The 27,656-nt window shown below is 43.5% G+C and overlaps 2 protein-coding genes across 4 annotated transcripts in view; one reads left to right on the top strand and one right to left on the bottom strand.

The window, feature by feature from the left end:
- LOC123956836 (plasma membrane calcium-transporting ATPase 1-like) overlaps positions 1–27,656 on the bottom strand; it is a 121,382-nt gene that overhangs the window by 55,034 nt on the left and 38,692 nt on the right. For all 3 annotated transcript variants that reach the window (XM_046029305.1, XM_046029306.1, XM_046029307.1), the window contains exon 2: positions 2,586–3,009. In XM_046029305.1, the coding sequence (XP_045885261.1) occupies positions 2,586–2,781 (196 nt within the window). In that variant the 5' untranslated portion in view covers positions 2,782–3,009. The remainder of the gene's footprint in view (positions 1–2,585; positions 3,010–27,656) is intronic.
- Positions 18,713–27,650, top strand: si:ch1073-184j22.1 (erythroferrone). The gene is made up of 8 exons (XM_046029308.1): positions 18,713–19,395; positions 20,552–20,668; positions 21,347–21,461; positions 24,831–24,958; positions 25,039–25,150; positions 25,370–25,451; positions 26,752–26,830; positions 27,469–27,650. Exons 1-8 carry the CDS (start codon positions 19,204–19,206, stop codon positions 27,565–27,567), a joined length of 924 nt encoding a protein of 307 aa, XP_045885264.1. The 5' UTR covers positions 18,713–19,203; the 3' UTR covers positions 27,568–27,650.

Genomic DNA, 27,656 nt, shown 5'->3' with positions numbered 1-27,656 from the left:
AGCCAGTACCCGGTTGCATTATGGTAAATGTAGGATCCAGTGGTTTTGGAGCTTTATGGAAGTGAAATACTGAATCACTGAAGTACAAAAAAACGTCAGCAAACACAGACACCTATGCTGATGAAGGACATGATACTGATGAGAAAGGACAGACACACTTAAATTTTAGACCCCCAACCTCAGCCCCCCTTTTCCCTCCCGCCCTCTATGCAGTGAAAATATAATTACAGTTTCTTCATTAAAGTGAGTAATTTCTTGCGTGGACGACGCGACTACAGCTGTCCTCTGATTACTAAATGGAACAGAGCAATGATCTATGGAGCCATTAGGGGAACGGGCTGGAACTAATTTCAATCCTGGAATGGAACGATGGCTGCAAACACACACACACACACACACACACACACACACACACACGGATCAAAAGATGAGAAAGGGAGAGAAAAACAACAGCAGCATGTCGGCCATTTTCTGGCCTCACACAAAGCTCTGACTGAAATCCAAACTGATCATCTATCACCACAAAATAAGGAGTGTGTCCATGTTTTACCAGAAATGTCTGTCTGTTTGAATTATCGCTGTTTAATGGTTCACACACTGTCACCTCCTGATGTGTATGTGTTAGGACTGTGCCCAAATCTACTCCGATTCGCCAATTTGATTCCTTTTTGTTTTCTAAATACATATTTTTAGCTTATCTTAAACAATCAGCATTGTTACTCATGCATTTTCATCAATGCAGCTTAAACCTAAAATTAGCTTCACATAGAACATTACAGCTGAGAGTGCTAGGGTGTGTAGGGGCCATTTTGAGACTTGGTTTGTAAAGGTTTGGAGACTACCATGACATTATCTTATGCTGCTCTTAGTACAATGACGCAGCGAAAAAAAATTTACCTATTAGAGGGCCCTGGTTAAAGTTGTAGTAGGGAATTCTTTTAAAAATAACTTGTCATATTTTCTAAAACTGTTACTATATCCTGACAGTAGTACATGAGACTAACAAAAAAAAATTTCTGTTCCTCTGGATCGCCCCACTGTTCCTCATGCCATTTGTAGGAATCCACCCCTCAAGTCAAAACAACCAATTATAGCTCAGAACCAGGAAGACTCTAATGTAGTGTCAATCACTGCTCGTGAATACGCTACGCAGACCCCCTCCTTGCACATGCTTTCACTCAGTCAAGCTCAATATCTGCAGCTTGGCTTCAGAAGTTTAGCAAACACAATGGTTGAGAAACAACCACAAGCAACAAAAGAACTGCCCATCCCCACCTTAACCAACAAGTGTATCGACAAATGGCCAAGAGACATGATGACAAACAGTGGGGAATTACTTTTGAGATGGGACAGTGTACTAGCCTCTCATCCCGCTGTTAGACTTACAGCTGCCTCTGAAGCCTGGGGCGCTCTGCCCAGGGCCGCGAAGTGTTTGAGTTGAAGTGAGAGGGACCAGGGTTTTGGCATGAGTCTCGCCAGGGAGAGCGAGCCATATGCAGGATGAGGTTTCGTAGGGCAACCGGCTCCTTCTGCTGCTACACAAACATGTGGGTTAGCAGAGTGATACAAGCAGCAGAGAGAGAGACGGAAGGTTTTGCATTTTATGTTCAATTGTTACAGACTGCTGCTTTAGGAAGTTGATTTTTATTAAACAAGGTAAGACATGGTCACAAGAGTAGGTAATAGTGCCTAGTCCTGTATGTGTTGAAACATTAGCAGTGCGAATTGTCGAACAAATTTACATTTAATGAATCTGACACACAATGAACTTAGGGCTGTTGGGGGCCCCTGGGGCAGTTGGTTGGTAAATGAACCTTGCCAGTGATTTGACTGAATGAGATTCAAATTGCAGTCTCGCTGACTGATGATTCAAACAGTTGCTTTTAGTACCATCTAAAATAGCAATTCCCAACCCCTGGGGCGCGGACCCATAGCAGGCCACGGAACATTTGTAAATCATGATCCACCCGGCCCAAACAACCGGACTAGTGCGGTGATCGCTCAGAAGAGAGGAAAGAGAGCCAGGAGAGGATCCATGCTGGCCCAGCTTGGACTTAATTCTGCTCCTAAAGATCCAGTTTGAAAAAATGGGACTCATGTTGACCAAACAACAGAATTCAGAGACCGTTGTGCCCACATCGTTACACAGACCTGCTCCCTCAACATCCTGGATCAAGCGCTCGGCCATGTTCCGAGTTGTCAGTGCAAGACTCCGGCAAGATGAGAGGAAGTGGACTGTGTGCTTTACATCGATGATGCTTGGTGAACAAACGCAGTCGGGATGGACTTCCAGGTATCGGACTCTTTGTTGTGAAGATGAAAGTTTCATATTGACGTCTGGTTGCCGTTGTTTGCATTCGCTCCGGATGCAAATTCAAAAAATGCACTGTGGAATGTTTGGGGTGTGTATAAATGTATATAAATAACTGTATATGGTTTTATTTTATTTGTTACCATATTTTAATATAGGCCTACACTATGTTGTGTGTGTAGCATGAAGGAACTACAAATTTCGTTTCGTTATGCAGCCTGTACTCTTTTTAAACCAGTCATTTCAGTCTTGTTAAGTGTGTTGGGCGTCTTACCTTCTATAGGTGATGTTTTCAGCCGGCGGCACAGGCCCTGCACGTCTCCATACGTGTCCTGTATGTTGTTGACGGCCTCAGAGCTCCGCAGTTCCATCAGGTTTCTCAGTTCTGCCACGGTCACCCCAAAGTCCCCGTCATGGTTGCCCTCTGCAACCGAATTCCCCGGAGGGTGGTCTGCCGTGTTGTTGGCCATGTTGGTCCTCTTCACAGCAGTGTTGTTATTGTAGTTTTTGTTCCTCTGAGTGTCTCTTTGTTAAACTGATCTAAATGTCAGACCGAGTAGTCAGTTCACAGAAATTGCGGGTAGTGTAGTTCTTAAAGGAGGCAGGTGGAGGAGATGAGCTCAGAGGTTAACTCCTGACCCGGACGTGCATGCTCCTCTTGTGAAACAAGGGAGTGAACATGTTCTGCTGGCTTGTTGCTGCAGAGGAAACAGAAAGAGGAAAACAGGATTTTAATAAACCAGATCCAGACAGGAAACAGGCGTCAAACAGCATCGCAGACAGATCAGTTCAGGACTGCTTGAATATTACTAATTAATAGCAGAGAGACTAATTGGACCAATTAGAGGAGAGTTCCTCATCTCAGATTATTAAAGGAGTCCACTGAATCACAGAGGTCATTATGATAAAATGATTATCGGTTTACGCAGCTCCTCTGAGACAGTATAAATTTTTTCTCTTCTCTCATTTAGGGATAAGTCACATTTCATACTTCACAACATTAGAGTGCATCACCAGACAGTAAATCAGTACATCAGTGTCTGCCATTAACACTCTGATCAAAGGTGTAAAATAATGTCAAATAAAAATATGCTTAAATAAAACCATTCATGATCTCATGTACTAAAATTACTTCTGCATGACAGTTCAGCATCACATCTACATCTGAGTAAATCTACACAGCTATACAGTGAGTTAAACAAACAGGCTGAAGACAGGAAGCCTTTGATTTTATTAGTAGATGCTATAATAAAACAGTACTGGATAACACATTCAATTACAGTGATTACAAATCAGAAAAAAGATAAGATACCAAGCAATAAGGGAAGGAAACTGTATTATTTTGTCCAGCTGATGAAGAACAAGAGTTGAGGACTGAATACACTGCAGCTCTGAGAGCCAATCAACAACAAGCAGAGGACGATAGACAAACTCCACTGGGTCAGAGTGTGTGTGTGTGTGTGTGTGTGTGTGTGTGTGTGTGTGTGTGTGTGTGTGGCCAAAGTGTGGCATTCCAACCCATCATCACAGATTATGTAAGTGCACATCAAAGACTGTCCTCAATTTTTCACTGTTTAGTGTTCTGTCTCACACACACACACACACACACACACACACACAGAGCATCCCAGACTGTTAGATAAGTACTGCTGCTGGTGCTGGAGTCAGGGTTCTCCTAACATTTCTAGTGGATTGTTTAGGTGGCACAGGCAATTGCCTAAGTTAGTGATTCTCTAACCTGCACAGAGACATTTGGAGAGCATGTAAAGTTGAAAAGATTGAATACGTAACATGGATGGATTCTTTAAGCAGTTAAAGTAATGGCTTTTTGTCATTCAGACATAGGTGACTTCAACGTAAATGTTCCTCGATTCAGACATGACAGGATATTTACAAAAAGAACCAAGTGCTGTTTCTGCAACATTTTGCACCTTGTCCACAGAGGGAGCGGCATCACTGAGATGAAAGGTTTAAGGATAAATGGACTATACTTACATAGAGCCTTTCTACTCTTCTGGCCGCAAAGCACTTTACACTACATTCACCATGGCAGAAGGTGCCATTGAAGGTGCCAACGTTATTTAAAAGAAACTAATCACGCACACACATTCACACCATCTGGAGCAATGTGGGGATCAATATCATGCCCAAGGATACATGCAGACTGGAGGAGTAAATTAAACTGCTGACCTTTCGTTTAGTGGGCGCCCCTAAATGATATGAAGTAAGAAAACTTACACTCAGTGTCCCCTTTATTAGGTTACCTGTAAAACCAAATGCACCCCTATACAATAGCAATGCAATAACTATCCATAACTACTTATCTTTACAAAGCTCTTTCGTGTTCAGGCTTTAAATACTTTTAAAGCCTTTGATACTTTTATCAAAGAACCAGATATTTTCTAACACAGTTTTTCATCTTTTGTACTGATGTTTCGACAAGGAGAGTTTCATGTCCATCTGAGCCTTGAATAGCTTTAACAGTCATAAAACCTTTCCTAAAAAGAAAAGCAAATTTATTGCATTTTTGAGAAGCTTAATTTACACCAAAACATCCGGGACCACCACACACTGCGGTGTTCTGTTGGTTTGTTCCACTGTACCGATTAGTACCTCAGAGCATGTTAGAGGGTTCTTTGAAGGTCCCTCAGGAAATGCTCCCCCAGAACTAAATCAGTAAATCAGAAGTAGTGTAAGTCAGGGCTCATTAACTATTCATTAAATACATTCAATAAACAAGATATAAATTCATGCACTAAAAGTCGCATTAGCACATTCATGTTTCCTCCACATCTAAGGAACATAGAAAATCAGGTAAATTAGACAGATTATTAAGATCACTTTTGATTGAGGCAGTTTTTGGACACCATCAGACTACAGCAGTTATCATCTTGTTCATCACCTTTATTTAGTGTTGTTTCCTGTTAATGTTTGGTTTGACGTAGGAGAGAAGGCATGCTGAGGTGGAAACAGAGACTGAAAACGCTGCTAAAATTCTTTAGCTCTGGGAGGAGGAGCTGGAAGTTTATGGTCAGAAACCAGAAAATACTTAACATCCACATAATAAATAGATACATAATAGACTTGCTGTTAGCCATATTACATATTATTTCCAATAAAGAAACATCTAAATGTCACAATATGCGTGTTTTCTGTTTGAAAATTACAAACGCAGGAAGATAGCATGTACTCACTCATCTTTTACTTGAGTGGTCACTTCTCCAGTCTGATCACGAGCACACAGCTGATAGGTACTTGCTTTGTTTACATGACCTGACAGAAGTGCATATTGAACAGATTCAGTGTAGACAGAGTCTGAACGGACACTTGCGTTCAGTTAGGACATGGCGTAGTCCCTCCATCTGTTAACCTCTACCCTCCCCTGTTATTAACTGTCTTTTAGATGTTTTAACCTTCCTCATGTCAGGTTTCACATAGAGCTCAGTGTGTGTGTGTGTGTGTGTATCTTGAATAGACTAGGACAAATGCCCTCTCTGGGTTCAGTAATTATCCTGTTTGTTCATTGACCAGAAGTCAAGTCATTATAACAATAAGGCAACAGAAAAAGAATGTGAAATAAACTGGCCAAAGACCTCACCGCATTCATGTTTGTTGTACATTATTACACAAATAGTCTGTGATGTCATTGTGATGGAACGTGTTAATTACATAGATGATGGCATAACTTAATTATATAGGCACTAATAGGGGAAAATGTATTTCATTAGATACCAAATAGGTACATTATTCTACATAAATGATTCACATTAAAGCAACAGAATCAGTTAACGTGTTCCTATCATTAATGGAAATAGTAATAGTGGAGTAAATAATTAAACATGGAGTTTCCAGTCTCTGAGAATAACCAATGTATCTTCCAAATGTCAATATATAAACTCAGGGTGAAAACATACTTTCACAATGCTGATTACATAAACACTTGACCTTTCACAAGTACTTGTAAAGAGAAGGTTTTTGTGTTGTCTGAACTCTGAATCAGCTTTCCTCTAGTAAGTCATAAAAAGTCAGGCAAAAATAGTGGCAAAAAAATGTCCGTGACCTATAGGAAGTCAAGTGACATAGTGTAAAAACAGAGAAATCCATGTACAGAGGTAGTTGGGGTGGATAGATGGGTCAAACAAAGGTAGGACTTTGACCTCGGAGAACATAGTTTGAGTCCTGTGAAACCAAGTCATCTTTGACTTATTTAAAGTTTTAAGTTAAATAACATTATGTAGGTGACGTACGTACATCCTTAAGGACCGCTATGCCTGTCGCTGGGCTGGTACTTTCCATACGTTATATGCGTCACTTTGGTAGTCAGTGACAACCCACCTATTTTGTAGTTTAAGTATGAGAACAGGTTGTAGACTTTGATGAAACATTATGAGAATTTCAATAACGGTTACTATATGTGTTTTCAGAGGCACCGTGATTACAGCACAGTGCTCCTGCCTTCATTAGCAGTTTTATTTCGATTAACAACGACAAAGCGACATTTTACCAGTCATACAAAGCAGCCACTGCAGGACCTCACAACCAGGCTCCTAGTCTCTCTGGCTGTACCTACTATGTCTTGCCATGCTAATTGTAGCTGGTCAACCTACCGAAGCGCAGCTTGTTTGTGAGTGCTGAGTTGTAACATTAACTGAGAGAGGGAATGCATTTTACATGAGTGACATTACATAAGATGACATTATTCCTCAATGGTCAGCTTTAACCCTGGCTGCAGTACTTGTTAGTAGGAATGCGGAGATGGTGTGCAGACGGGTGACTGGTACTAGTGGCTTGTAAGAGCCCAATATAACTGTGCTGCGGTCCATTGCTATTATGTTCTAACGTTTTAACCATTAATAGCTAGCAGAAAAAACTTGCTACACAGTTCTTGCACTGTGGGAAATCTTATAGACTGGTGAATTGGATCAAAAACCAAATAAAACCTGCATGGGAAAATTTAATTGTGTCCAACCGTGTGCAAGATTTTCAAATTTTTCAACAGCTGTTAACACCCAAAATAAGTCTGAACAGATAAGAGCCTCATAGAATTTAAAATAATCTGAACTGCATTCAAAGTTATTTCCAGTCAACTGTCTGAAACAACCCAGCTGCTTTAGTTTATGGTGTTTATCGCGTATTTGATGTAAGTTAATTTGCACAGTTCAGTTTGTTAGGTTTGATTTAACCCAAGGTCATGATGGTGTCAATTTATTTAACTGTATCTTAGTGCTAAGTGGAAAGTTTTATGATCATTGTGGTTAAAACATTGACGGTGATATGTTTAGTCACAGTAAAATTATTTGTTACCAGCACATCCCTATTCTACTGTGAGCTGTTGAAGAAGTAGAAAATGTGTTGGGAGAATTATGAAAGAAAAGAAACTAGACACACATACATAATACACACACACACACACACACACACACACACACACCCACCATTATTGCTTGTTAAGCGCACCACCCTCACTTCAGTCCAAAGGTGATCTTTAAAACTTAATGACACACCTACTGAAACACACATGCTCACCTTTTCTTGCCTGTCATGTGACTCAGTGTGTATGTGGCGGTTATGCTTTAACGAGCGTTTGTTTGATTAACGCAGACTAATTTGTACACACACACACACACACACACACACACACTCACACACACACACAAACGCTCCACTAGCTCTGCAACACTGTTCACTTAGCTTCACACGTAGCATTAGATATCTATTTTGAGGAGAGAAGTAAATGTGTGTTTGAGAGGGAGGGAAGGAAAATGATCAGTAGAGACGAGCGTTGGATACAGACGAGTTCTGACAGCTGATCTTTTCATACTTAAGACACTGCATCCTGTTTTCATGCTTTTATTTTTGACCAGTTTCAGCCGCTAAACTCTGTTCGTCTCAGGGTCAACCTGGGTCCAAAAATCTGAATTGACAGTTTGTAATCCTGTTGGGTGACTCAGAGGTCTGCTGCAGCCAATCAGCCCTTCCTTGTGGACGGGACTGAAGTCGATGGTGATGTTATCGAGCTGCATTACTGTCACACAGATTCGGACATTTCCGGCATAGCCACAGTCATCATTTTCTTCACCAAATACTCATAATATAAGTGTAACCACAACACACTCATTCAACTTGCTCATCAAGGCTTGAAACAAAGAAACAAATGCTCTTTATCTTCCGAATGAGCTGTAAGAGAGTAGTGACACATGAAAGCAGTGGAAAGTTAAGGTGAGGCCAAGACAGAGTCAGACAGTGCAGGTACAGCTAGATAATGATGATGATGATACAAGTTTTCCACATTGTTGACTGCTATCACAGCTACAAACAAGCTGCTGTCTCTGCATGAAAACCAGCTCTGATCTGACACACTGCAGGTCTGATCTGATAATAATGGTGTCTGACTGAATGGGTCAACATTCATCAGCTGACTCCTTCGCAGCCCTCCGCCACACAGTTTACAAAGTGATTTACCCATCATTAAATCCAAACTGGTTGCACCCCACAAACTAGTTCTTACATTGAGGTTATTGATTATTAAATATTTACACCCGCCAACTGACATGTGGAACTGTTGAACCAAGTGACAGAATTAGCTTTCTAATACACGGCTGGTTTAGATTGAAAGAGGCGGAGTTTTGATTACAGCAAACAAATCTGACCAGACACATGATCAAAATGTCCCAGTTTCCCAGGCCCTACCACTGCCATTTTCCATTCGTCCACCTGACCGCCCCACCCATTTACACACATGTTCCCACGTCTCTCATCAGCTCTGGAGTACAACTTAACAAGCCCTTTTCCACTCATCCTTGCCAGATCAGATAAGTTATGTTAAGCTTCTGTGTGCTTCATGTCTTGGCTCCCCTTTTCTGTCTGTTAAAGCCAATAAAACCTGTTTATTGGACTTTTGATTCTTGCCTGCTCCTTGTCGGATCCATTTGCCTGATCAAACTGCCTTCTCTGGTTTTGACCCTTGTCTGCCTCCCCATCCTGTAAGCCTGTGTTCCTCATATTGTGTAAATAAATTACTGAATTGTATCAGCTCTGCCTCAGGGGTCTCCATTTGCGCCCTACTTCTGTATTCCTGTTACCCTGCTTGCATCAGCCATGACAGAACAATCTGGCCAGTCAAGGACTCAGCAAATTAATGTTTTGGAGACAAACTGTAAGATTTGTCTTACATCCTCTGTGCCACCGAGGTGGGGTTGGGAGTTAGGAGGAGGGCCCCTAGTAGTGAGCAAAGACGGGTAGCACAAAAGGAGTACCAGAATGGGTAAAAGACGAGATCTCAACACCCCTGATTCTCAGCCTGCTTCCCTGCCACTTAGCCTTCAGTCTGCTCGCCTCCAGAATGCTAACAACAAGCCTGCACACCCTCTTGATTAGGTTTGGGACCGTGAGCCTTTAGCCTGTTTTCTTGCTGGCTAGCCTCCAGCATGCTTGCCTAACAGTTATAAACATTTAGGTATAATCATTGATTGTAAACTGTGTTTCAGAACTCATATCAGCAACCTGGTTTCTAAGCTCAAGATAAAGCTTGGCTTTCTCTACAGATCAAAATCATCTTATTCATTTGCGCTACAAAATACCTGATGACGGCCACTTTTCTTCCCAACATAGATTATGGTGATCTGATTTTATTTTTATATATATAAATAAATGAGCGCTTCTGCCCAATGCCTACAGAAATTGGATATTGTGTATCATTGTGCATTGCGTTTTGTCACCGGCTGTAATTATAGGACACATCATTGTACCCTTTACTATAAAGCTAAATGGCCCTCTCTCTATGCAAGAAGGTATACTCACTGGCTGTGCTTTATCTATAAGGCACTTCTTGGACTAGCTCCTACCTATCTAAATATCTTTTTAACAAGTACTCAAGGCCACTATGGATTACGTTTGAAGGATGTCCTACACTTGTTGGATCTGCTCTCTCTACAGGGTCACCACTTTCCCAGATTCACACAGAGCTCTGTGATCCTCCTTCTATCACCCAAGCTCTCTGATTGGCTGAACAGAAAGATAAGGTAAGAAAGCCTTCATGTTTGCTGGACCTTCTGCTTGGAACCCTCTTCAGGATTCAGTGAAACTGACTGCCTTTATTTCTTATAGAAAGTTTGTTTCAACTCTGCAGGATATGGAGCAGGTGAATACTGGTCATTGTTGCTGTTTGTAAAGTTGTATTCTGCCTTATTCAACACAGGGACTTGTGCCATTTATACTTGATGCCTTTTATATGTTGGAAACTTGTCCTTTATGTTCTTTTATGCTGCGTCTTGGCCAGGTCTCTCTTGCAAAAGAGACTCACCTGGTTAAATAAAGGTTAAATAAATTTAAAAAGAATACAGCTGGGTTATACAGGTTACAGTTGCAACCCCCCTGCGCATCACAGTGACACTGTTATTCTGCGGGAAAAACTGTATAAAAGGAGAGGGAAAAAGCCAAAAGCATAATACCACCTTTTTAACAACAATTAAGTTTGAACATTCCCTGACCAGACACCTGAGAAAAGACAGATAAAGAAAGAAAACAGAAGATACTGAGACACAAGAAGGAGAGTGCTGATTGACTTCAGAGAGAATTTCTATTTGATAAAATCTCTGATTTATCAGTGAAGTGGACACACAATACAGACGAAATTAGGCTTGTGCCACAGACCAGTTTCATTTTTCTTTAAAAACGACAGATAAAGCCTCAATGAGAGATTTTATTGAGTAACAGAAGCTCAAAGGAAGTGATGTCAGGACTTCAGTTTCAGCTATATATATAGATGGAGCATCTATGTGGCCATAAGATAACCAGAGTTTCTGTGTGTTTGTGTGTGCGAGACAGTGTGTCTGTTCTTTGTCCATCTTATCTATTTATTATTGACTCCAGATGAAATTAAGCTGCAGCCACCATGTTGCCAGCCACTCAGCTTACGTGTGTGTGTGTGAGATACAATAAGCCAGTGTGTGTTAGTGTGTGTGCAGAAAGTTACTAAAAAGACCAAGCAGAAACAACTGGCGTGTATGTGTGCGAGAGAGAGAGAGAGAGAGAGAGAGAGAGAGAGAGAGAGAGAGAGAGAGAGTCCTCTCAGCTGTCTGTAATCCTAGACCTGGTGTGCCTGGATCTTTTATTGTATTTCCTTCTTCACAGGATTTTAATTCATGCTGAAATTAATTGTGTCATTTGACATTTTGATATACAACAAACCCTACAAGCATTCTGTTTCATGCTGTTCTCATGTATAGATGGAAATGCATGTTTATGACTTGTTCATTGTCACTGGATTATCCTTACATATTATGATATAAAAGTGGAAAAGTCAAGGAAGAGATTAGTTTCTGTTTTGGTGTGGATAGAAACCTTTTGAAAAACACCTAAACACATAGAAATGCATGCACGTCTTTACACATGTAAACGGTTTTCCAAAAATAATCCACCTCAGTGAGCACATGAAGGGTGTGTTGGCAGAGCGCACAGTGCACTTGTCAGGATTACATTTGGTGAAACTAAACAAAACCAAGCAGCAGAATGACTCACACTGACATCACATCCTCCATGTTGTTATTATTAGGAAATCTGATGTGCATTAACACAGCAGACAGAGTAGATGTTTTTACACGCTAGAAAATGTTTAAACATTTTAAAAAGGCCTTTTGCTTTTGTTAAATGGGCCTAAATTCTCATTAAAACTCATGAGGACAGTATTAGGCTTTGAAGTACACAAGCAAAGGGTTGACATTCTTTTTTATTCTTACTTATTACTAATTGGGGCGGCTGCGGCTTAGAAGTAGAGCGGGTAGCCCACTAATCGGAAGATTGGCGAGGAAGATACTGAACTGATACGGAGAGGGAGAGCCTGCTGACTGAGATTGCTCTGGGCAGCATGCATGGGAATAAATTAGTCTACATCAAAATTATTGCTAGGGATAATTCAGTAGTCGCTGGATATTGGTAGAGACATGTACTGTGACATCTGTAGGGAACAGATAAAACAGTGTGGATTACAACAAAAGACCAAAAACAATCACAGCATCGACTGGGGAGAGGTCAAAGGTCATCAACAGCAGACGACTGGAGAAGAATCAATGAGGACATTCACATCTAACACCAGAGAAAATAAGCCGCGGGACAGGGCGTAGTGTGGGTAGAGTTTTCCACAAAGTTGTAAATTATACCGCTTCTGATCAAACAGTTAACTGTCATTGATCTCTGTCACTGTCTTTACACTCACTACAGCCAAACTGTCTCCCTCATTCTCTTCTGCTTGGATCATTTTACCATGCAGTTATAAAACAAGAATATAAACCCACAACATTCCCTGAATGAGGGCTCAGCCTCAGAAGAGTTAATATTGAAGAGTACTTTTTTTGCCCTGAATTCAGCTTGACAGGAAGACACATTTGACTCTCTGTCTTATATTAAAGTTAAACAAAAATAACAGTCCAGCTGCATTTGCATGTTTCTGTTTCGAGACTACACACTAATATATATATATATAAAAATAAATTTAAAAAAACTCTCTCTCCCACAAGCCATGACCAGCTTCAGTTCATGAGAAGGGTTTGGTTCTTTTCCCTGTTCATTATATTCAATCAGACTGTCCTTCTGTTCAGCTGCTGTTATCCTCCTTCCTCTTCCTCCTCTCTGCCTCTGCAGACACACCTGCTCTGCATACTAAACCAGCAGCTTGCACCGCCGCCCTCCTCCACACACACACACACTGCAAACTCGCTGCCGGCCACACCCACCACACAGAGGAACTTTTTTCTTGTTGCACCATGCCACAGTGACATAACATACATTTAGACATGCAGGGCACGTCAAACAACCAATAGAGCCGGGGTGTGTTAGGTCTAGATGACGACGGTGTGTGCGTGTGTCTCAAAGAGAGAGCTTTAATTACTTGTTTAATGAAATGTATGGGGTTGATTGTTTTCATGTAGTTTGTATGATGCTTTGGCAATATTGTTATTAAACATTCATGCCAATAAAGCTAAATTGAATTGAACTGAGAGAGAGAGAGACTGCTGAGAGAGAGAGAGAGAGAGACAGAGAGACTGAGAGACAGACAGACAGACAGACAGACAGACAGACAGAGAGTGAGAGAGAGAGAGAGAGCCCAAGTATCAAGAGCACCAGACAAAAAAAACATAAAGAGGCCATGCAGGAATGCAGGAGACCACACCCATATCTGCAGTCATGTGACCAGAGTGGAAAAAGGAAATCCCCACACTGCAGAGAGAGGAGGCAGAGGTCTGGACTCGCAGTACAGCATTGCACACAAACACCCACACAAAATTCAAATCCAAGCCAAGACATTTACACACATGCACCCACAGATTTTTGTCTCAGTTCAGTTTGTGTCAGTGACACACTCAGATGGACCTTCATCTCACACTTCTGTGCGCGCGCACACACACACCCCCACCCTCGGTAAATGACTCATCACAGGAAACAGTACAGGTGCTTGCTGTTTGTCTCTTTATTCATTTTAACATAACCTCTTTAACCTTACTGGACAGTCAGTGCAAACTCATTGTGTTTGTCCAAACTTTCTTCAAAACCACAGAACTTAAATGCAAAGTTTCCAAAGGTGCCAAATATGTTACTCTGAATTTTGGAGGAAATGTGTCTAAAATGATGAACAAGCAGAAACCAGTTTAATGTTTCTGCAGCCAATATAGCAAAGACACATAAGATATGTTTTAATAATTTAATAATATCTGAAACTACCAAATTTGCAGTGGTAGTTAATTCCAAAGAAAGGGGAGCACAATAAGCAAAGGCTCTACCCTTTAAAGATTTTTTCATTAAATCTAGGAAGGGCCAATGCAAAGGCATCAGGACCAGTAAACTATGATCAAACTTCATAGATTTTGAAAGGACATGTTGGACCAAATGAAGACAACCTCTTGTTGCGGTAATGGGTTGGTAATCAATTCTGGGTGTTATGATAACATGTACAATAGGGTTGGGCAATTGGTAGTATATATCGGCTATCAGCAATTTGCTATATCTTGGCAATCGCCGGTTCTTAGGCTGATGGTGACCAGTTGGAACAGATCACTCAACCCTGATGTACAAGGACTCTACTGTCTGATTTGGCTATAATGGAACTTTATAGCCTCTTACATTACTTTTTTTCCCCAAAATGAACAGATGTCCAGGCAACAACGGGGTGTTAAGTTTAAGGTGGATAATATCAATTTCAAACACAGATGAGGTGACAGCTTCCTGATGATAAATCCGCTGCTCAGCAATGTTCAGTCAGTCTGTGTTTATTCAAGGTTCAACTGGTGTCTTATTGATCAATCTTTTATCAAACACTCTCACAGGTTTGATCTTAAAGACCATTTTCAGTCAGACATAATCAATCAAACTCAGTATGAAGAGTGTGAGTTCAAGTATTTTTGTGTTTCTGCATTAAGCACAGTAAGTAATCTCAAAACATCTTTGAGTTTCCAAACTGTAGTAGTAGTACTGTGAGCTACAGTCAGGTCCATAAATATTGGGACATCGACACAATTCTAATCTTTTTGGCTCTATACACCACCACGATGGATGTGAAATGAAACGAACAAGATGTGCTTTAACTGCAGACGTCCAGCTTTAATTTGAGGGTATTTACATCCAAATCAGGTGAACGATGTAGGAATTACAACAGTTTGTATATGTGCCTCACACTTGGGACCAAAAGTAATGGGACAGATTAACAATCATAAATCAAACTTTCACTTTTTAATACTTGGTTGCAAATCCTTTGCAGTCAATTACAGCCTGAAGTCTGGAACGCATAGACATCACCAGACGCTGGGTTTCATCCCTGGTGATGCTCTGCCAGGCCTCTACTGCAACTGTCTTCAGTTCCTGCTTGTTCTTGGGGCATTTTCCCTTCAGTTTTGTCTTCAGCAAGTGAAATGCATGCTCAATCGGATTCAGGTCAGGTGATTTCCATTGCATAACATTCCACTTCTTTCCCTTAAAAAACTCTTTGGTTGCTTTCGCAGTATGCTTCGGGTTATTGTCCATCTGCACTGTGAAGCGCCATCCAATGAGTTCTGAAGCATTTGGCTGAATATGAGCAGATAATATTGCCCGAAACACTTCAGAATTCATCCTGCTGCTTTTGTCAGCAGTCACATCATCAATAAATACAAGAGAACCAGTTCCATCGGCAGCCATACATGCCCATGCCATGACACTACCACCACCATGCTTCACTGATGAGGTGGTATGCTTTGGATCATGAGCAGTTCCTTTCCTTCTCCATACTCTTCTCTTGCCATCATTCTGGTACAAGTTGATCTTTGTCTCATCTGTCCATAGGATGTTGCTCCAGAACTGTGAAGGCTTTTTTAGATGTCGTTTGGCAAACTCTAATCTGGCCTTCTTGTTTGAGGCTCACCAATGGTTTACATCTTGTGGTGAACCCTCTGTATTCACTCTGGTGAAGTCTTCTCTTGATTGTTGACTTTGACACACATACACCTACCTCCTGGAGAGTGTTCTTGATCTGGCCAACTGTTGTGAAGGGTGTTTTCTTCACCAGGGAAAGAATTCTTCGGAAATCCACCACAGTTGTTTTCCGTGGTCTTCTGGGTCTTTTGGTGTTGCTGAGCTCACCGGTGCGTTCTTTCTTTTTAAGAATGTTCCAAACAGTTGATTTGGCCACACCTAATGTTTTTGCTATCTCTCTGATGGGTTTGTTTTGATTTTTCAGCCTAATGATGGCTTGCTTCACTGATAGTGACAGCTCTTTGGATCTCATATTGAGAGTTGACAGCAACAGATTCCAAATGCAAATAGCACACTTGAAATGAACTCTAGACCTTTTATCTGCTCCTTGTAAATGGGATAATGAGGGGATAATGAGGGGATAACACACACCTGGCCATGGAACAGCTGAGCAGCCAATTGTCCCATTACTTTTGGTCCCTTAAAAAGTGTGAGGCACATATACAAACTGTTGTAATTCCTACATCGTTCACCTAATTTGGATGTAAATACCCTCAAATTAAAGCTGGACGTCTGCAGTTAAAGCACATCTTGTTCATCTCATTTCAAATCCATTGTGGTGGTGTATAGAGCCAAAAAGATTAGAATTGTGTCGATGTCCCAATATTTATGGACCTGACTGTACATGTAAGGTTACATATATACAAGCAAAGATATACTGATGTGTGAAAGAACAGTGGAGACGGTCTGGACTGACAAACCTGTAGAAACAGAATTTGATCTGTTCAGTGAGACAGATGATTGATCTGAAACACTTGGGAAATATTTTTATATATATATATATATTTTTTAAAACTTAGTGTGCATTGACACTGGTTGAAAACACGCACACACGCACGCACATATTAATAGGTTAAAATGTGGAATCCTCTGACATTAAATGTATGTTAGTACATTTAATTTTGTTATTAAAATGTTGAAAGCCCAAATGATTCTTTCCTCCTCCAAGGGTCCATGTTATATAAATATATAAGTATCTGCCCGTGACGGTCGGCATGGATCGTCCACATGTATCCCAAACTTCATGACCACATGGATTGAAGGCGCCAACAAAGGTGTGAACAAATCCGCCTCCACAGACAAAGCGATGTAGAATACTGTCTGCATCTGATTTGTATTTTATACAGTCTTTGATGTTTCCATGCCATTGGCTGGCACTACCAGGCCTCTTTGGACTGTGGAGACAGGGTAATAGTTTCAATAGTTGACTCAAAACTCAGGAATTCACTTAATCCTGCTGTATGTCTTTCCCCATTCAATCAGGATTTTCAAAAATTCAGCTCAGCTCATTGGCAATAAGCTGAACCCTCTCCTGTAACATGTTTGATGGTTCTATCACTATTCCCAGTTTTGAACACATTACGATGTCAAAAACACATTTTAAGTCAAGTAAGTAGAGCTGAAAAGATTGGCTTATATTACTGTAAACTGAATGTCTTTGGGTTTTGGACTGGAAAAATGATGATAGAATTTTTTGTGGGCTTTTTCTCCTGGTATTTTATAGACCAAATGATTAATCCATTAATAGAGAAAGTAACTGTCAGATTAATCGATGATGAAAGTATTTGTTAGTTGCAGCCCAAGTGTAAAGATCCCATGTTATAATGTGCAAAAGAAACTAACCAATCAAGCTGTGATTCTGTGTGCGTGTGCGTGTGTGTGTGTGTGTGTGTGTGTGTGTGTGTGTGTGTGTGTGTGTGTGTGTGTGTGTGTGTGTGTGTGTGTGTGTGTGTGTGTGTGGGGTGTGGTCTATCAGCTTCAGTCAGATTCAGAGGAAACGGTCGCGGCTGTTTGATCAACATTCAGACTAACTTTCATCATACTGTCGGACTGAAGGCCACGCCCCTCTTATCTGGCCGGGTGTGTGTGTGTGTGTCATGTTCTTATGTATCTGTGGGGACTTCACCCTGAATGCACGCTACGCTGTGGGGACTCACTGTGGTAGAGACTTGGTTTTAGGGTTAGGGGTGTAGTTGTGATGGTTTGAGATTGAAAGTCTCCATTACACTGACTCTGAGCTCGGATATGGGACAACAGTCACCAATCACCACCCTGATCCACTGTGATCCACTTTGGGGGCCCCAGTCCCAGAATAAAACTGGACTCCGTGTCCCCCAGACACTTTCCGTCTCTCTCTCTGGCCTGTCTCTGCTTCCTCCCTCGCTGTTTTCTCTCTCTTCCTCCACTTTACAATCCACCTCATCTTCATGTCTCCACAGTGTCGATTAATTGTTTCAGCCCTAGCACTACTACAACTTTACTGTTTCTACGGATATTCCTAATACATCCACTACTGCTAAACCAATACTACCTATACTAATACTAGTACTGCTACATTTCCTAACACAACTACTACAGCATCTTTCTTCTGCTCAAGGTTTATTTATCACAAACTTTCCCTCCATCTTTTCACCCTCTACAGTCAGCGCTGCCACTATCTAATACTAATACTACTAATAATACTACCAATACTGCGAGTACTGCTAAGTAATAACAGTTTGTGTAAAGATGTGCAGATCTTGCAGCTACTACCTGCAACATTAAACCACCAGATGTTTTTCAGACTAATTATGTCGTTTGTATTATTTTAGGGTCTTTATTTAAATGTTTTAATATTTTTACCTGTTAAAGACAGAAAAAAAGAAGGAAATAAAAAGTTATTTCATGTGCAAAAGTAATCAGTTCTTTAATCTGCTGCATTAGGACCCTGGAGCGCTGAAGGGAGAACCCAGCGTGGAGGAGGAGGAGGAGGAGGAGGAAAACGAAGTCTGGAAGCAAAGAAAGACAAACGATGGGAGAAGAGATAAAACCGAGAGACAGACGGACGCTGAGGAGACATTAACAAACAGACTGCAGACGGACGAAGTGACAGCTTCAGATCCAGAGACAGATAGAGAGAAGAAAGAGAGGGAGGAGGAGGAGGAGCTGAGGAAGAGGAGGAGGAGTCAGGGAGGAGGGAGGGAGATAAAAACCAGACTCGGCAGAGCAGAGACGACCAAACTGAAGAGGATCAGAGAAGCAAAAACACCGTCAGAGGGAAGGACTGAAATACAAGAGAGGAAGAGGTGGAAAAAGAGGAGGAGGCACCAAACCACCCACAGAGAGAAGCCTTCCTCACTGTTTGGAAACTCACTCTGTGTTTATGTCTGCGGACGGAAAATGAAGTGAAGAGAGAAAGAAAAGAAGGAAAAAGACGCTGCGAAACAGAAGAAGTTTCATCTGTTGAGTCGAAGAAGAGATCAGAACAAGTTCTTCAAACTTCTTTCTTTCAAACCTAATTCAAGTTGAGCTGATCTGAGAGGAGCAGACTTACAGCAGTGCATCATGGGAACACCTTGAGTCCATAGAGACACAGACCTGAACGCCTTCGTCCTCTGGTTCCACCTCCACCCAGCATGCTGGCCAGGTTCTCCCAGGGAAGGAGCTCTCCGGGTGGGCTGCCGCTGCTCCCCCTGCTCCTGGGGCTGATGGCGATGATGACGACGGCGGTGGTGATGAAGACGGAGGCAGCGAGCGCCGAAGAGCTGGAGAGCGAGGAGAGTCAGGAGATCCTGGAGGAGGAGGAGGGCATCAGCACTGAGATCCAGGTGAGAGTCTAACCGACCGTCCACAGTGTGTTGATGTATTCATTGATTAGTGACAGAGAACCAGTCAGTGAATCTGTGAAGACATCTGAAGACGTCGCCTTGGTGGAAACCATCAGCAGAATATTTGATGGTTTAATATTGACGGCTGTTTCCTCTCAGCTGTGCTTGATCTACTCTAACTGATGTGGACTCGTGTGTCGGGAAACAGACGAGGCTGAAAAACACAACAAACGCTTTGTGTAAATGATCAAATATTGATGAGAACGTCTGACACATGCAGGTAAAGCGAAGCTGAGCTCGTACCCTCAAACGCTCAAGGGAGAGAATTAGAGAATTTCTCATGTTTGCCTTTCGTGTCTTCATTCATACAGCTTTTGGAATTATTTGTAGAAATTAACATTAAAACAGGCAACATGGGGAGCAGCAGATTTACTGAGCATTTCTCCTCGTTAGCTTCAAAGGGCTTTAATGCTGCACCTGTCGGCAGTCAGTCTGCAGCCGAGAACCACACGAGCAGTTTCTTCTCTGTCTTTCTTTTTCCATGACTTTCTAGGCCGAACGGTTCATCGATTACTCGCCAGGTTACAGCCCAACGTAGCAGCTGCTGATGTTGTCGTTTCTGTGTGTGAATAAAAAAGTTTCTGTCAATCACTCAGCGTCACGAATAAACTCAGCAGCACAGACAGAAACATTCATCAGCATCATCCTCCGGCGTTTATTAATGATATTTTTCAGAAGCTTCTGAATAAACACAAACATTCAGAGAGGAGAAAGTGAATCCTGGAGATCAGATACGTCTTCGAGCGTGTTAACTGAAGCCTGGGTGCCATGGTTAGCTGCTGGTTACAACTGTTGAACACGTCATCAGAAGGTGTTCGGACTGCAGGAGCACGCAGAGGTGGCGACAACTATTAAATGAATCGCCAACTATTTAGATAATCCACGAATCGCTTTGAGTCATTTTGTAAGAAACAATCTCCAGATTCTCTGAAGCAGAATATTTTCTGGCTTCTTTGCTCCTCTGTGACAGAAAATTCAATATCTCTGGGTTGTGGACAAAAGTAAACCTTTGAGGACGTCTTCTTAGGAAACACTGATCCACATTTAGTTGCAGCCCTGGACGTAACGTGTTCAATGTGTCCTGTGTGTCCTCCAGGAGCCGCTGTCCTCCGATCTGTCCAGAGTGACTCCTTTCAAATCCTGGTTGATCTTCAGAAGAAACTCCAACAAGGGGGACAACCGCAGAACCAAAGGGTCCAGGAGAACCTCCAAGGTAATGACACGAGCACAGACTCACAGGAACATCTTATCTTCCTGTACACAGACTGTGTGAGACAAAGTGCAGGTTTTTATACTATTCTTCTTGTGAGCAGCTGCTTCAGGAAATGACTGAGCCTTTTTTAAATGAAACTATGAATCTGTGAGGAGTTCTTAAAGATTCAGGAACCAGTGGGCTCTGAGCCGAGAGCCACGGACAGGAAGTCCACGGCTCTCAGTTTGAGTCTGATGACATTTGTTGAGCCGCTGATGAAAAGCAACTCGCTGTCTATTTGAGCTAATAAAACCTGTAAATGTTTGTTCCATGCAAACCAAAGCAGGAGCTCATTATCCACCCAGCCACCAGTTTATTAGGTACCCCTCGAGGGTTTAGGGTTCAGTTTGTGGGGTCACTGTGCAGGAGGGAGTTGGATTGTGTGTTTCTATTATTTTGTCCACCGCTGACTGACTGTAGGCTAAATTACAGAAACACCCGTCACACGCTGCACCTCCACAACGACCCTACAGGTGACCCAGCACAAACAGGGCTGACAGTAAACTGGACTGCGAGACGGTTCTGATCCACAAAGTTAGGGGGCCGACAGGGTTTGGCTTTTTAGCCCGTTTGGTTTCTTGGATGTGAAACCTTTGGACCAAGTATCTGACATCTTGAAATGTTTCTGTCTCTTTGCAGCATGGTCTTCCAGGCCCTCCAGGCCCTCCAGGACCTCAGGGGCCTCCAGGGCCCCCCGCCCCCCTACTGCCACAACAACAGGAGCTCATCCAGGAGCTGCAGCTAAAAGTGAGAGGTGAGAACTTCCCGAACACACGACGACTTCAACCCGATCAAACACGTCCACCAGACTCTTCCCAGCCCCACAGCACGGTCGGCTGTGTACCTACAGCGCCAGGCCGCCACCTCTACGGGCCCCATATGATGGAGGTCAGGTGATGTAACATAAAGAGCGACAAAGTCCATTCACATGGGGTGTGATGGCGCAGTGGATAAGACACATGCCTATGCTGGGAGAGACCTGGCTCTCTATATATAAGTCAGAGGTATGTAAGTGTCTTGCTCAGGGACACATTGGTGGATGGATCACTGTGGGATTCAAACCCGGGTCTCTCAAGTCAAAGGCATGCGTTTTATCCACTGTACCATCACCACCCGTTTAAGGACAAAGTCAAACAAAGTAAGGACGTTCACTAAGGCGGCCGGCGTTCGAGTCCCGTGTGAAACAAAGTCAAACTTAAAGATTTAAGTTAAAGAACGTTACGTAAGTGACTGACGTTATTATTTTAACCACCTTTTCCTAAACATAACCGAACTATGACCATTTCACAACATTACCCACACGTTTAATGTCATGTGAATTACGTAACGTCCTTAAGGTCCAGGACGCCTGCCGCTGGACTCGTACTTTCTAACCGTCATATATGTTGTTTTGGGACTATTGACAATCGACCAATTTGTCATTTATGTCATTAAGGACGTGTTGCTCTCCTGACAGAGCTAGCCTAACAGCTTCCCCCCGCTTCCACACTTTGTGCTAAGCTAGGCTAAAGGTCCTACATTTACTAATATACTCATTTAGCAGACGCTTTTATTCAAACTTGAGGAACAACATACAAGCATCAATACAGTGAGAGATCATACTAGTAAGAGCTGTGAGATTACAGGTCACATATCTGCCGGGGTGGTGATGGTGCAGTGGATATGACACATGCCTTTGACTTGAGAGACCCGAGTTCAAATCCACTGAGAAACCATTGTGTCCCCGAGCAAGACACTTGACCCCTCGTTGCTTCTGGGGGGAAACGTAATCAGGAGACATTTTACAGATTCCAGATGTCCCGTTTCCAGTAAAGAGTGAAAACATGATGAAACGTCACCGTGCCGACAGCTGCTGTTAGTTACTGAGAACTGGATCCAGACAGCCGACTGCTCACTTTCATCATCAGCTGTCCAGCTTCAGTTTTTCACTTTCACTCAGTGTTTTCTGCATGTAGGTTATATAAATACAGGCTGTGTGGAGGCAGGCTGTCTGAGTCCTTAATAGGGGTAATTTTGTGGAGTGTGGATGTGACTTGGCTCAGCAGCAGGATTCCTGACATTCCTGCTGACTGATGGTGTGTCTTTGTTACTCTGAGTGTGTGTGTGTGAATCTGTTCCTTCATGCTTGTTTTCCTGCTTCAGGTTGCTTCTATGTGTGTGTTCATATTTTGCACGACTGAAACCTGCAAAGATAAACCAAACCGTTTCCACCAACACAGTTGTTTCGGTCGGACCAAGTCTCACTGTTCTGATATTGATGATCTGCTGAGGATGAGCTGGTTCCACAGACTGATCCGGCGTCACAGTGTTCGCTTTGCAGTTATCAATCAACATGTCACAACTTTAACCAATGAGAAAAACTCGTTGGGGAAAATGGCGTCAAACGTCTGAATCCCAGCCCGGAGGAGAAGCTGGACACGCCCAACCCAGTCAAGGATCAAGGATCAAGGATATCTTTGTTGTCCCCCAGGGGCAATTTGTTGTACAGACAGCAGTCAACACAAAACTATCAACAGTCACGACTCACAAACGAGCAAAAGAGGCAAAAGAAACACAAACGTTAAAAAGACCACAGTTAAAGTAAAACAATAAACCAACAGAATGGAACGGCAGCTGGGACAAATTCCTAAATCTGTTCCTGTATCTGCGGCCCGAAGTGCGGGAGGTTGTCCAAACTTGCGCCTGCTTGGTGATGCTTTGCAATCTATTTTTGTTCTTAAGGTTGAGTGACCTGTACCAACTGACCAACGAGAAAGTTACAACAGATTCGATGAAACAAAGTCGAGTCTCCATCGAGAGGAAGGGAAATGAACACTAGATATTGACCAGCCTCTCCGAGACAGTTTGTTCTGATCGGTCTCGGCTCATGAGGCTGACGTCTGCAGGTCCAGACAGATGTTCGAAGCCACGTCACCTGGTTACAGTCGCACACACTGGTCTGCTCATTCGTCACGTGGAGCAAAGAGAAACTCCCGGGGGGGGGGGGGGGGGGGGGGCAGACCGTCGTGGAGTTTTTCCCCTGAGCTTTCTTTTTATTTGGATCTTTTCAAAGCGGCAGCAGAGCGATGAGTCGTTCACGGTCAGCGCCGCCACACCAGCAGAGTGTCGATGCGAGTCCTCGTACTTCATATTGTTTGACATCAGTTCTGAGGCCGTCAGATGGACCATGGAAACGGAAACGTGACCTCGTATCATCCGCCTGCATCACGCTCATGCTCAGGTTTTTAAAGCGCAACTGAAGGCTTCTTTCTAAATGCAACAGGTTACTGATTACACGTTACCCTATTTAAAATGTAATAGTGGTATAATTTCAATTACTTTATTAGAGGAAAGTAACTCATTACATTTAATGACTTTTTGATCACTTCTCTAATAAATGTTTTCAGCTGGAGAGGCAGTTTAACTGGCAGATGGGCGGAGCTGCAAATTCAAACCGGAGAACCAATCAGAAGCCTCAGAACGGCATCAAACTTTACTAAACGCTGCACATGAGTGCACATGAAAAACATGCAAAGCAGCAAAATGAATATTTATATATAACATATAGCCGATGTGAAAATATTCAGATGTAATCATGAACAGTTTCATGACTAACTAATTTAATTCCACAAGTCTCCCAGCGACATTTATTTAGTAACTAAATTACATGTAACTAGTTACTCTAGCACACTGCCCATGTCTGAGTTAGTAGGTTATATGTGGTAAAAACTGTCTGACACTCAGAGGAACGTGATTGGCTGGTTTGCAGACGTGGGCTGTGGCACTACGTGCACATACTACCGCTCAGAGCCGACCCACCTGACCTGCGGTAAACTGTGACGACCGTCCGCCCACGTGTCTCTTTAGCTAACAGGTCGTCTCAAACCCCTCAGATCCGTCTTTAAAAACACCTCATTTACCCAGAATTCATGGCAAAAAAGTCCTACTGTGGAGGTTTGTGTAGCTGAAGTCAGACGTCTGACCGCAGTGTGTCTGATGCAGCAGGACTGTTTCCAAGCAGGAAGGCGCCAACACTCGGTGCTGAGCGCCAACACACACACCGTTTTTTTCCTCATGACATCATTTATGAAAACACTTTATCCAAACAGCTGACGCAGCTTCTTTCTCCTCCTCCTCCCCTCAGACATGGCAGCAGGAGTGTGTCTGCTGTGTGATCGTCCTCCTCGTGTCTCCACCTCCTTCCTCAGTCGCCTCCTGCAGCCCGTCAGCGTCCCTCGCCGCAGCCTGCTGGAGCTGCAGCCCTTCGGCCAGGTGAGACGCACGCACGCACGCAGGTGACATTTCAGGTCATTTATCTGCTGTCCTCGTGTTTGACCTTTGACCCCCTGCAGCCCTCGGACTCGGAGCGGAGCCTCCAGAGGGGTCAGAGCTTCAACACCAGCACCGGCCGATACACGCCGGCCGTCTCCGGCTTCTACCAGCTCACCGCCAGCCTCCTGATAGGTGAGAGCCGCACCGACCAATCAGCTCCCAGACACACAGTATGACTGATCACGGGTTCAGTAACGCTCGGACTCTTTCCGCTCCTAAGAATCTTACTTTAATAGAAATAGTAATAAAACTTTGATATTCCTCAAACTACTGACTGATTTAACATCTGAAGTTTCAGCTTCTCTCACGAACATCTGCTGCTTCTCCTCTAACAACTGTGATGTTTGTCAGAGTCCGGAGACAGAGTCCAGGTCCGGATCAGAGACAGCGTGAGAGCGGCCATCTGCATCGAGTCGCTCTGCCAGAGCAACCTGTGAGTGCTCTACCTCTCTCTACCTCTCTCTCTCTCTGCTAACTGAGGACACGTCTGTCTTCTTCTGCATTTCAGCAGCGAGGACTGAGGGACACTTTGGTTTTTCTGATTCTGATCAAGTAACAGACTTAATGCCAGTTTATCCTTCTGCACCAGATCTGCCGCAGCCTGACGCGTAAAGACCCCGACATACTCGCTTTTTAACAAAGCGCAGGCGTCGACAGGCCTTCACATACTGGCCTGCGTACTTTGCCTGTACCTGGAGGATTAAACGTCCACTAGGGGGCAGACCAGGACCGGATCATCCCTCGCCGCCACCGGATTATCGTCCTTGACAACCTCCAAATTTGCACATGGTAAACAAACCAAACACGGCGACACTCGAGCAGCTTGTGATTTAATGAGACATCCTAACGATCTCGGTAACTGCGGACCAGCTCCGGGAGTTTTACCGTAAACGTCTCGCCATAAACCTCCTTTTTTAAAGTCTGACCTCCTTCTTTGTGTTTAACGGCGGTTGGCAAACCAGCTGAACGGCGCCACCACCTGGCCGGTGTGTGCAGGAGATCGCAGCTGACCTGCCAGGTTGACATTCTGCCCCCACGTTCATGAGCTGAATTACATCTCGCAGACGCGCAGCGTTCATTTCTGGGGTCGTGCACAACCTACGCTCCAGAGGAACGCAGCATACGCGTGGCAGCCATCTTGCGTGCGTGAATGCGTAGTTAAAGCAAGTATATCCAGCGCTGAACTCCCCAAAATGTAACTCCACTTCGCAGCGACGCAGACCGCTGTGATTGGTCGGCTTGTTGTTGTTGTTGTCACATTTCCTCCTTGGCATCAAGTGTTGATCTGAGCAGACAGAAAAGTTTCAAACCAGTGAACTTGAACCAGCCTTTAAACCTGAAAGGATCTTTATCCTGCCGATTCTCAATAAATGATTTCAGTTTCTTTTTATCAGTCGTTCATCTCCTCCGGCGCCGTCCCTCGTTTTAGTAATTTCACTTTTCATTTTAAGTAACTGCTGTCCAACATGATCCGCTCACTCCCAGCTGCCATTCTGTAGCAGCCCACACCAACGAAGAAGAGGAGAAGAAGCTCAACACAGTGGAACACAGAAACCCCGCCGCCAGCTAGCGTGTGACGGCGTAACTGCAGAGACATTACTTCCCCACGCAGGAGGATAAACTGGCCTTTACACTAGATGGCCAAAAGTATGTGGACGGGCTGTTAGTCCTGGTTAGCTGTAGGCTCCACTGACGATAAGCCTGCAGTAACTGTGTGTGTGTGTGTGTGTCAGCTCTGTAGAGTCTGTGATGGGCGTGGCGGCCGCTGGAGGAACATTCAGCATCCTGCTGACAGGAACGCTCTTTCTGCAGGTACGTCACGCCGTTCACGCCACAGGACAGGAAGCTGCGGCCCCTTTAAAACACATCCACCAACAAACCAACCAAGTCCACATAAACCCACGAGGCATCTGTGTAATTTAAAAGGTCATTTCGGTATTTTTAAACCTGGGGCCCCTTTTATTTTGAGGTCACCATCATGGAAAGGGCCCCTACGGCTGTAACCCCTTTGTTTTTAACAGGAAACTGAAGTCTCGCTCATTGACAGTTCTCCCTCTGAAATCTCGTGAGAGCTGTTGCAGGAAGACGCCGGTGGAAACGAGTCAGAGCTGGAGAGAAGAGTTTGTTGTGTCGGAGTAACAAACACAACAAACTCCTCCCCTTCGTTTCCCGTCTGCGTCTTCCTGCAACAGCTCGCTTCTTAATAATTCAACACTATTTCCTCTCCATGATGTTGTCAGACAGTCTGAGCCTGTCGCTGGCAAAAACTGAAGGAAAGACTCATTTCAACACCAACAAATGTGATTTAAGAAATGAGCCTTTATCTCACCAAACCAGCTGCAGCTCGGCTCCTCACATCAGTAACATTAGTAATGTCACCGTCTCACTATGAGTTCCCTCTGCAGCTCTCTGCCCTTGAAATAACCTCCCGGCTGATTCTCTGTGTGCAGGCTGGAGAGTACGTGTCGGTGTTTGTGGACAACGCCACCGGCTCGGCCATCAGTGTCCTGCAGGACTCGATGTTCTCCGGGATCCTGCTGGGAGTCTGAACGCACAACACAAACGCCGTCCTCCGAATCCTCCATCACCTGATGGCCGGGACTCCAACCTGGTACCAGCACACCTGGATCGGGGGGGG

Source organism: Micropterus dolomieu, linkage group LG18 (assembly GCF_021292245.1).
Source record: "Micropterus dolomieu isolate WLL.071019.BEF.003 ecotype Adirondacks linkage group LG18, ASM2129224v1, whole genome shotgun sequence".
NCBI classification, from domain to species: Eukaryota; Metazoa; Chordata; class Actinopteri; order Centrarchiformes; family Centrarchidae; genus Micropterus; species Micropterus dolomieu.
Note: the sequence above shows the minus strand (reverse complement) of the source record. Positions and strands in the feature narration are given on the sequence as shown.

Coding starts and splice junctions, on each gene's coding strand:
- si:ch1073-184j22.1 (XM_046029308.1), top strand. CDS start 19,204: ATGCTGGCCAGGTTCTCCCAGGGAAGGAGCTCTCCGGGTGGGCTGCCG. Junction 25,151..25,369: donor CACCGCCAGCCTCCTGATAG/GTGAGAGCCGCA, acceptor GATGTTTGTCAG/AGTCCGGAGACAGAGTCCAG. Junction 26,831..27,468: donor CAGGAACGCTCTTTCTGCAG/GTACGTCACGCC, acceptor CTCTGTGTGCAG/GCTGGAGAGTACGTGTCGGT.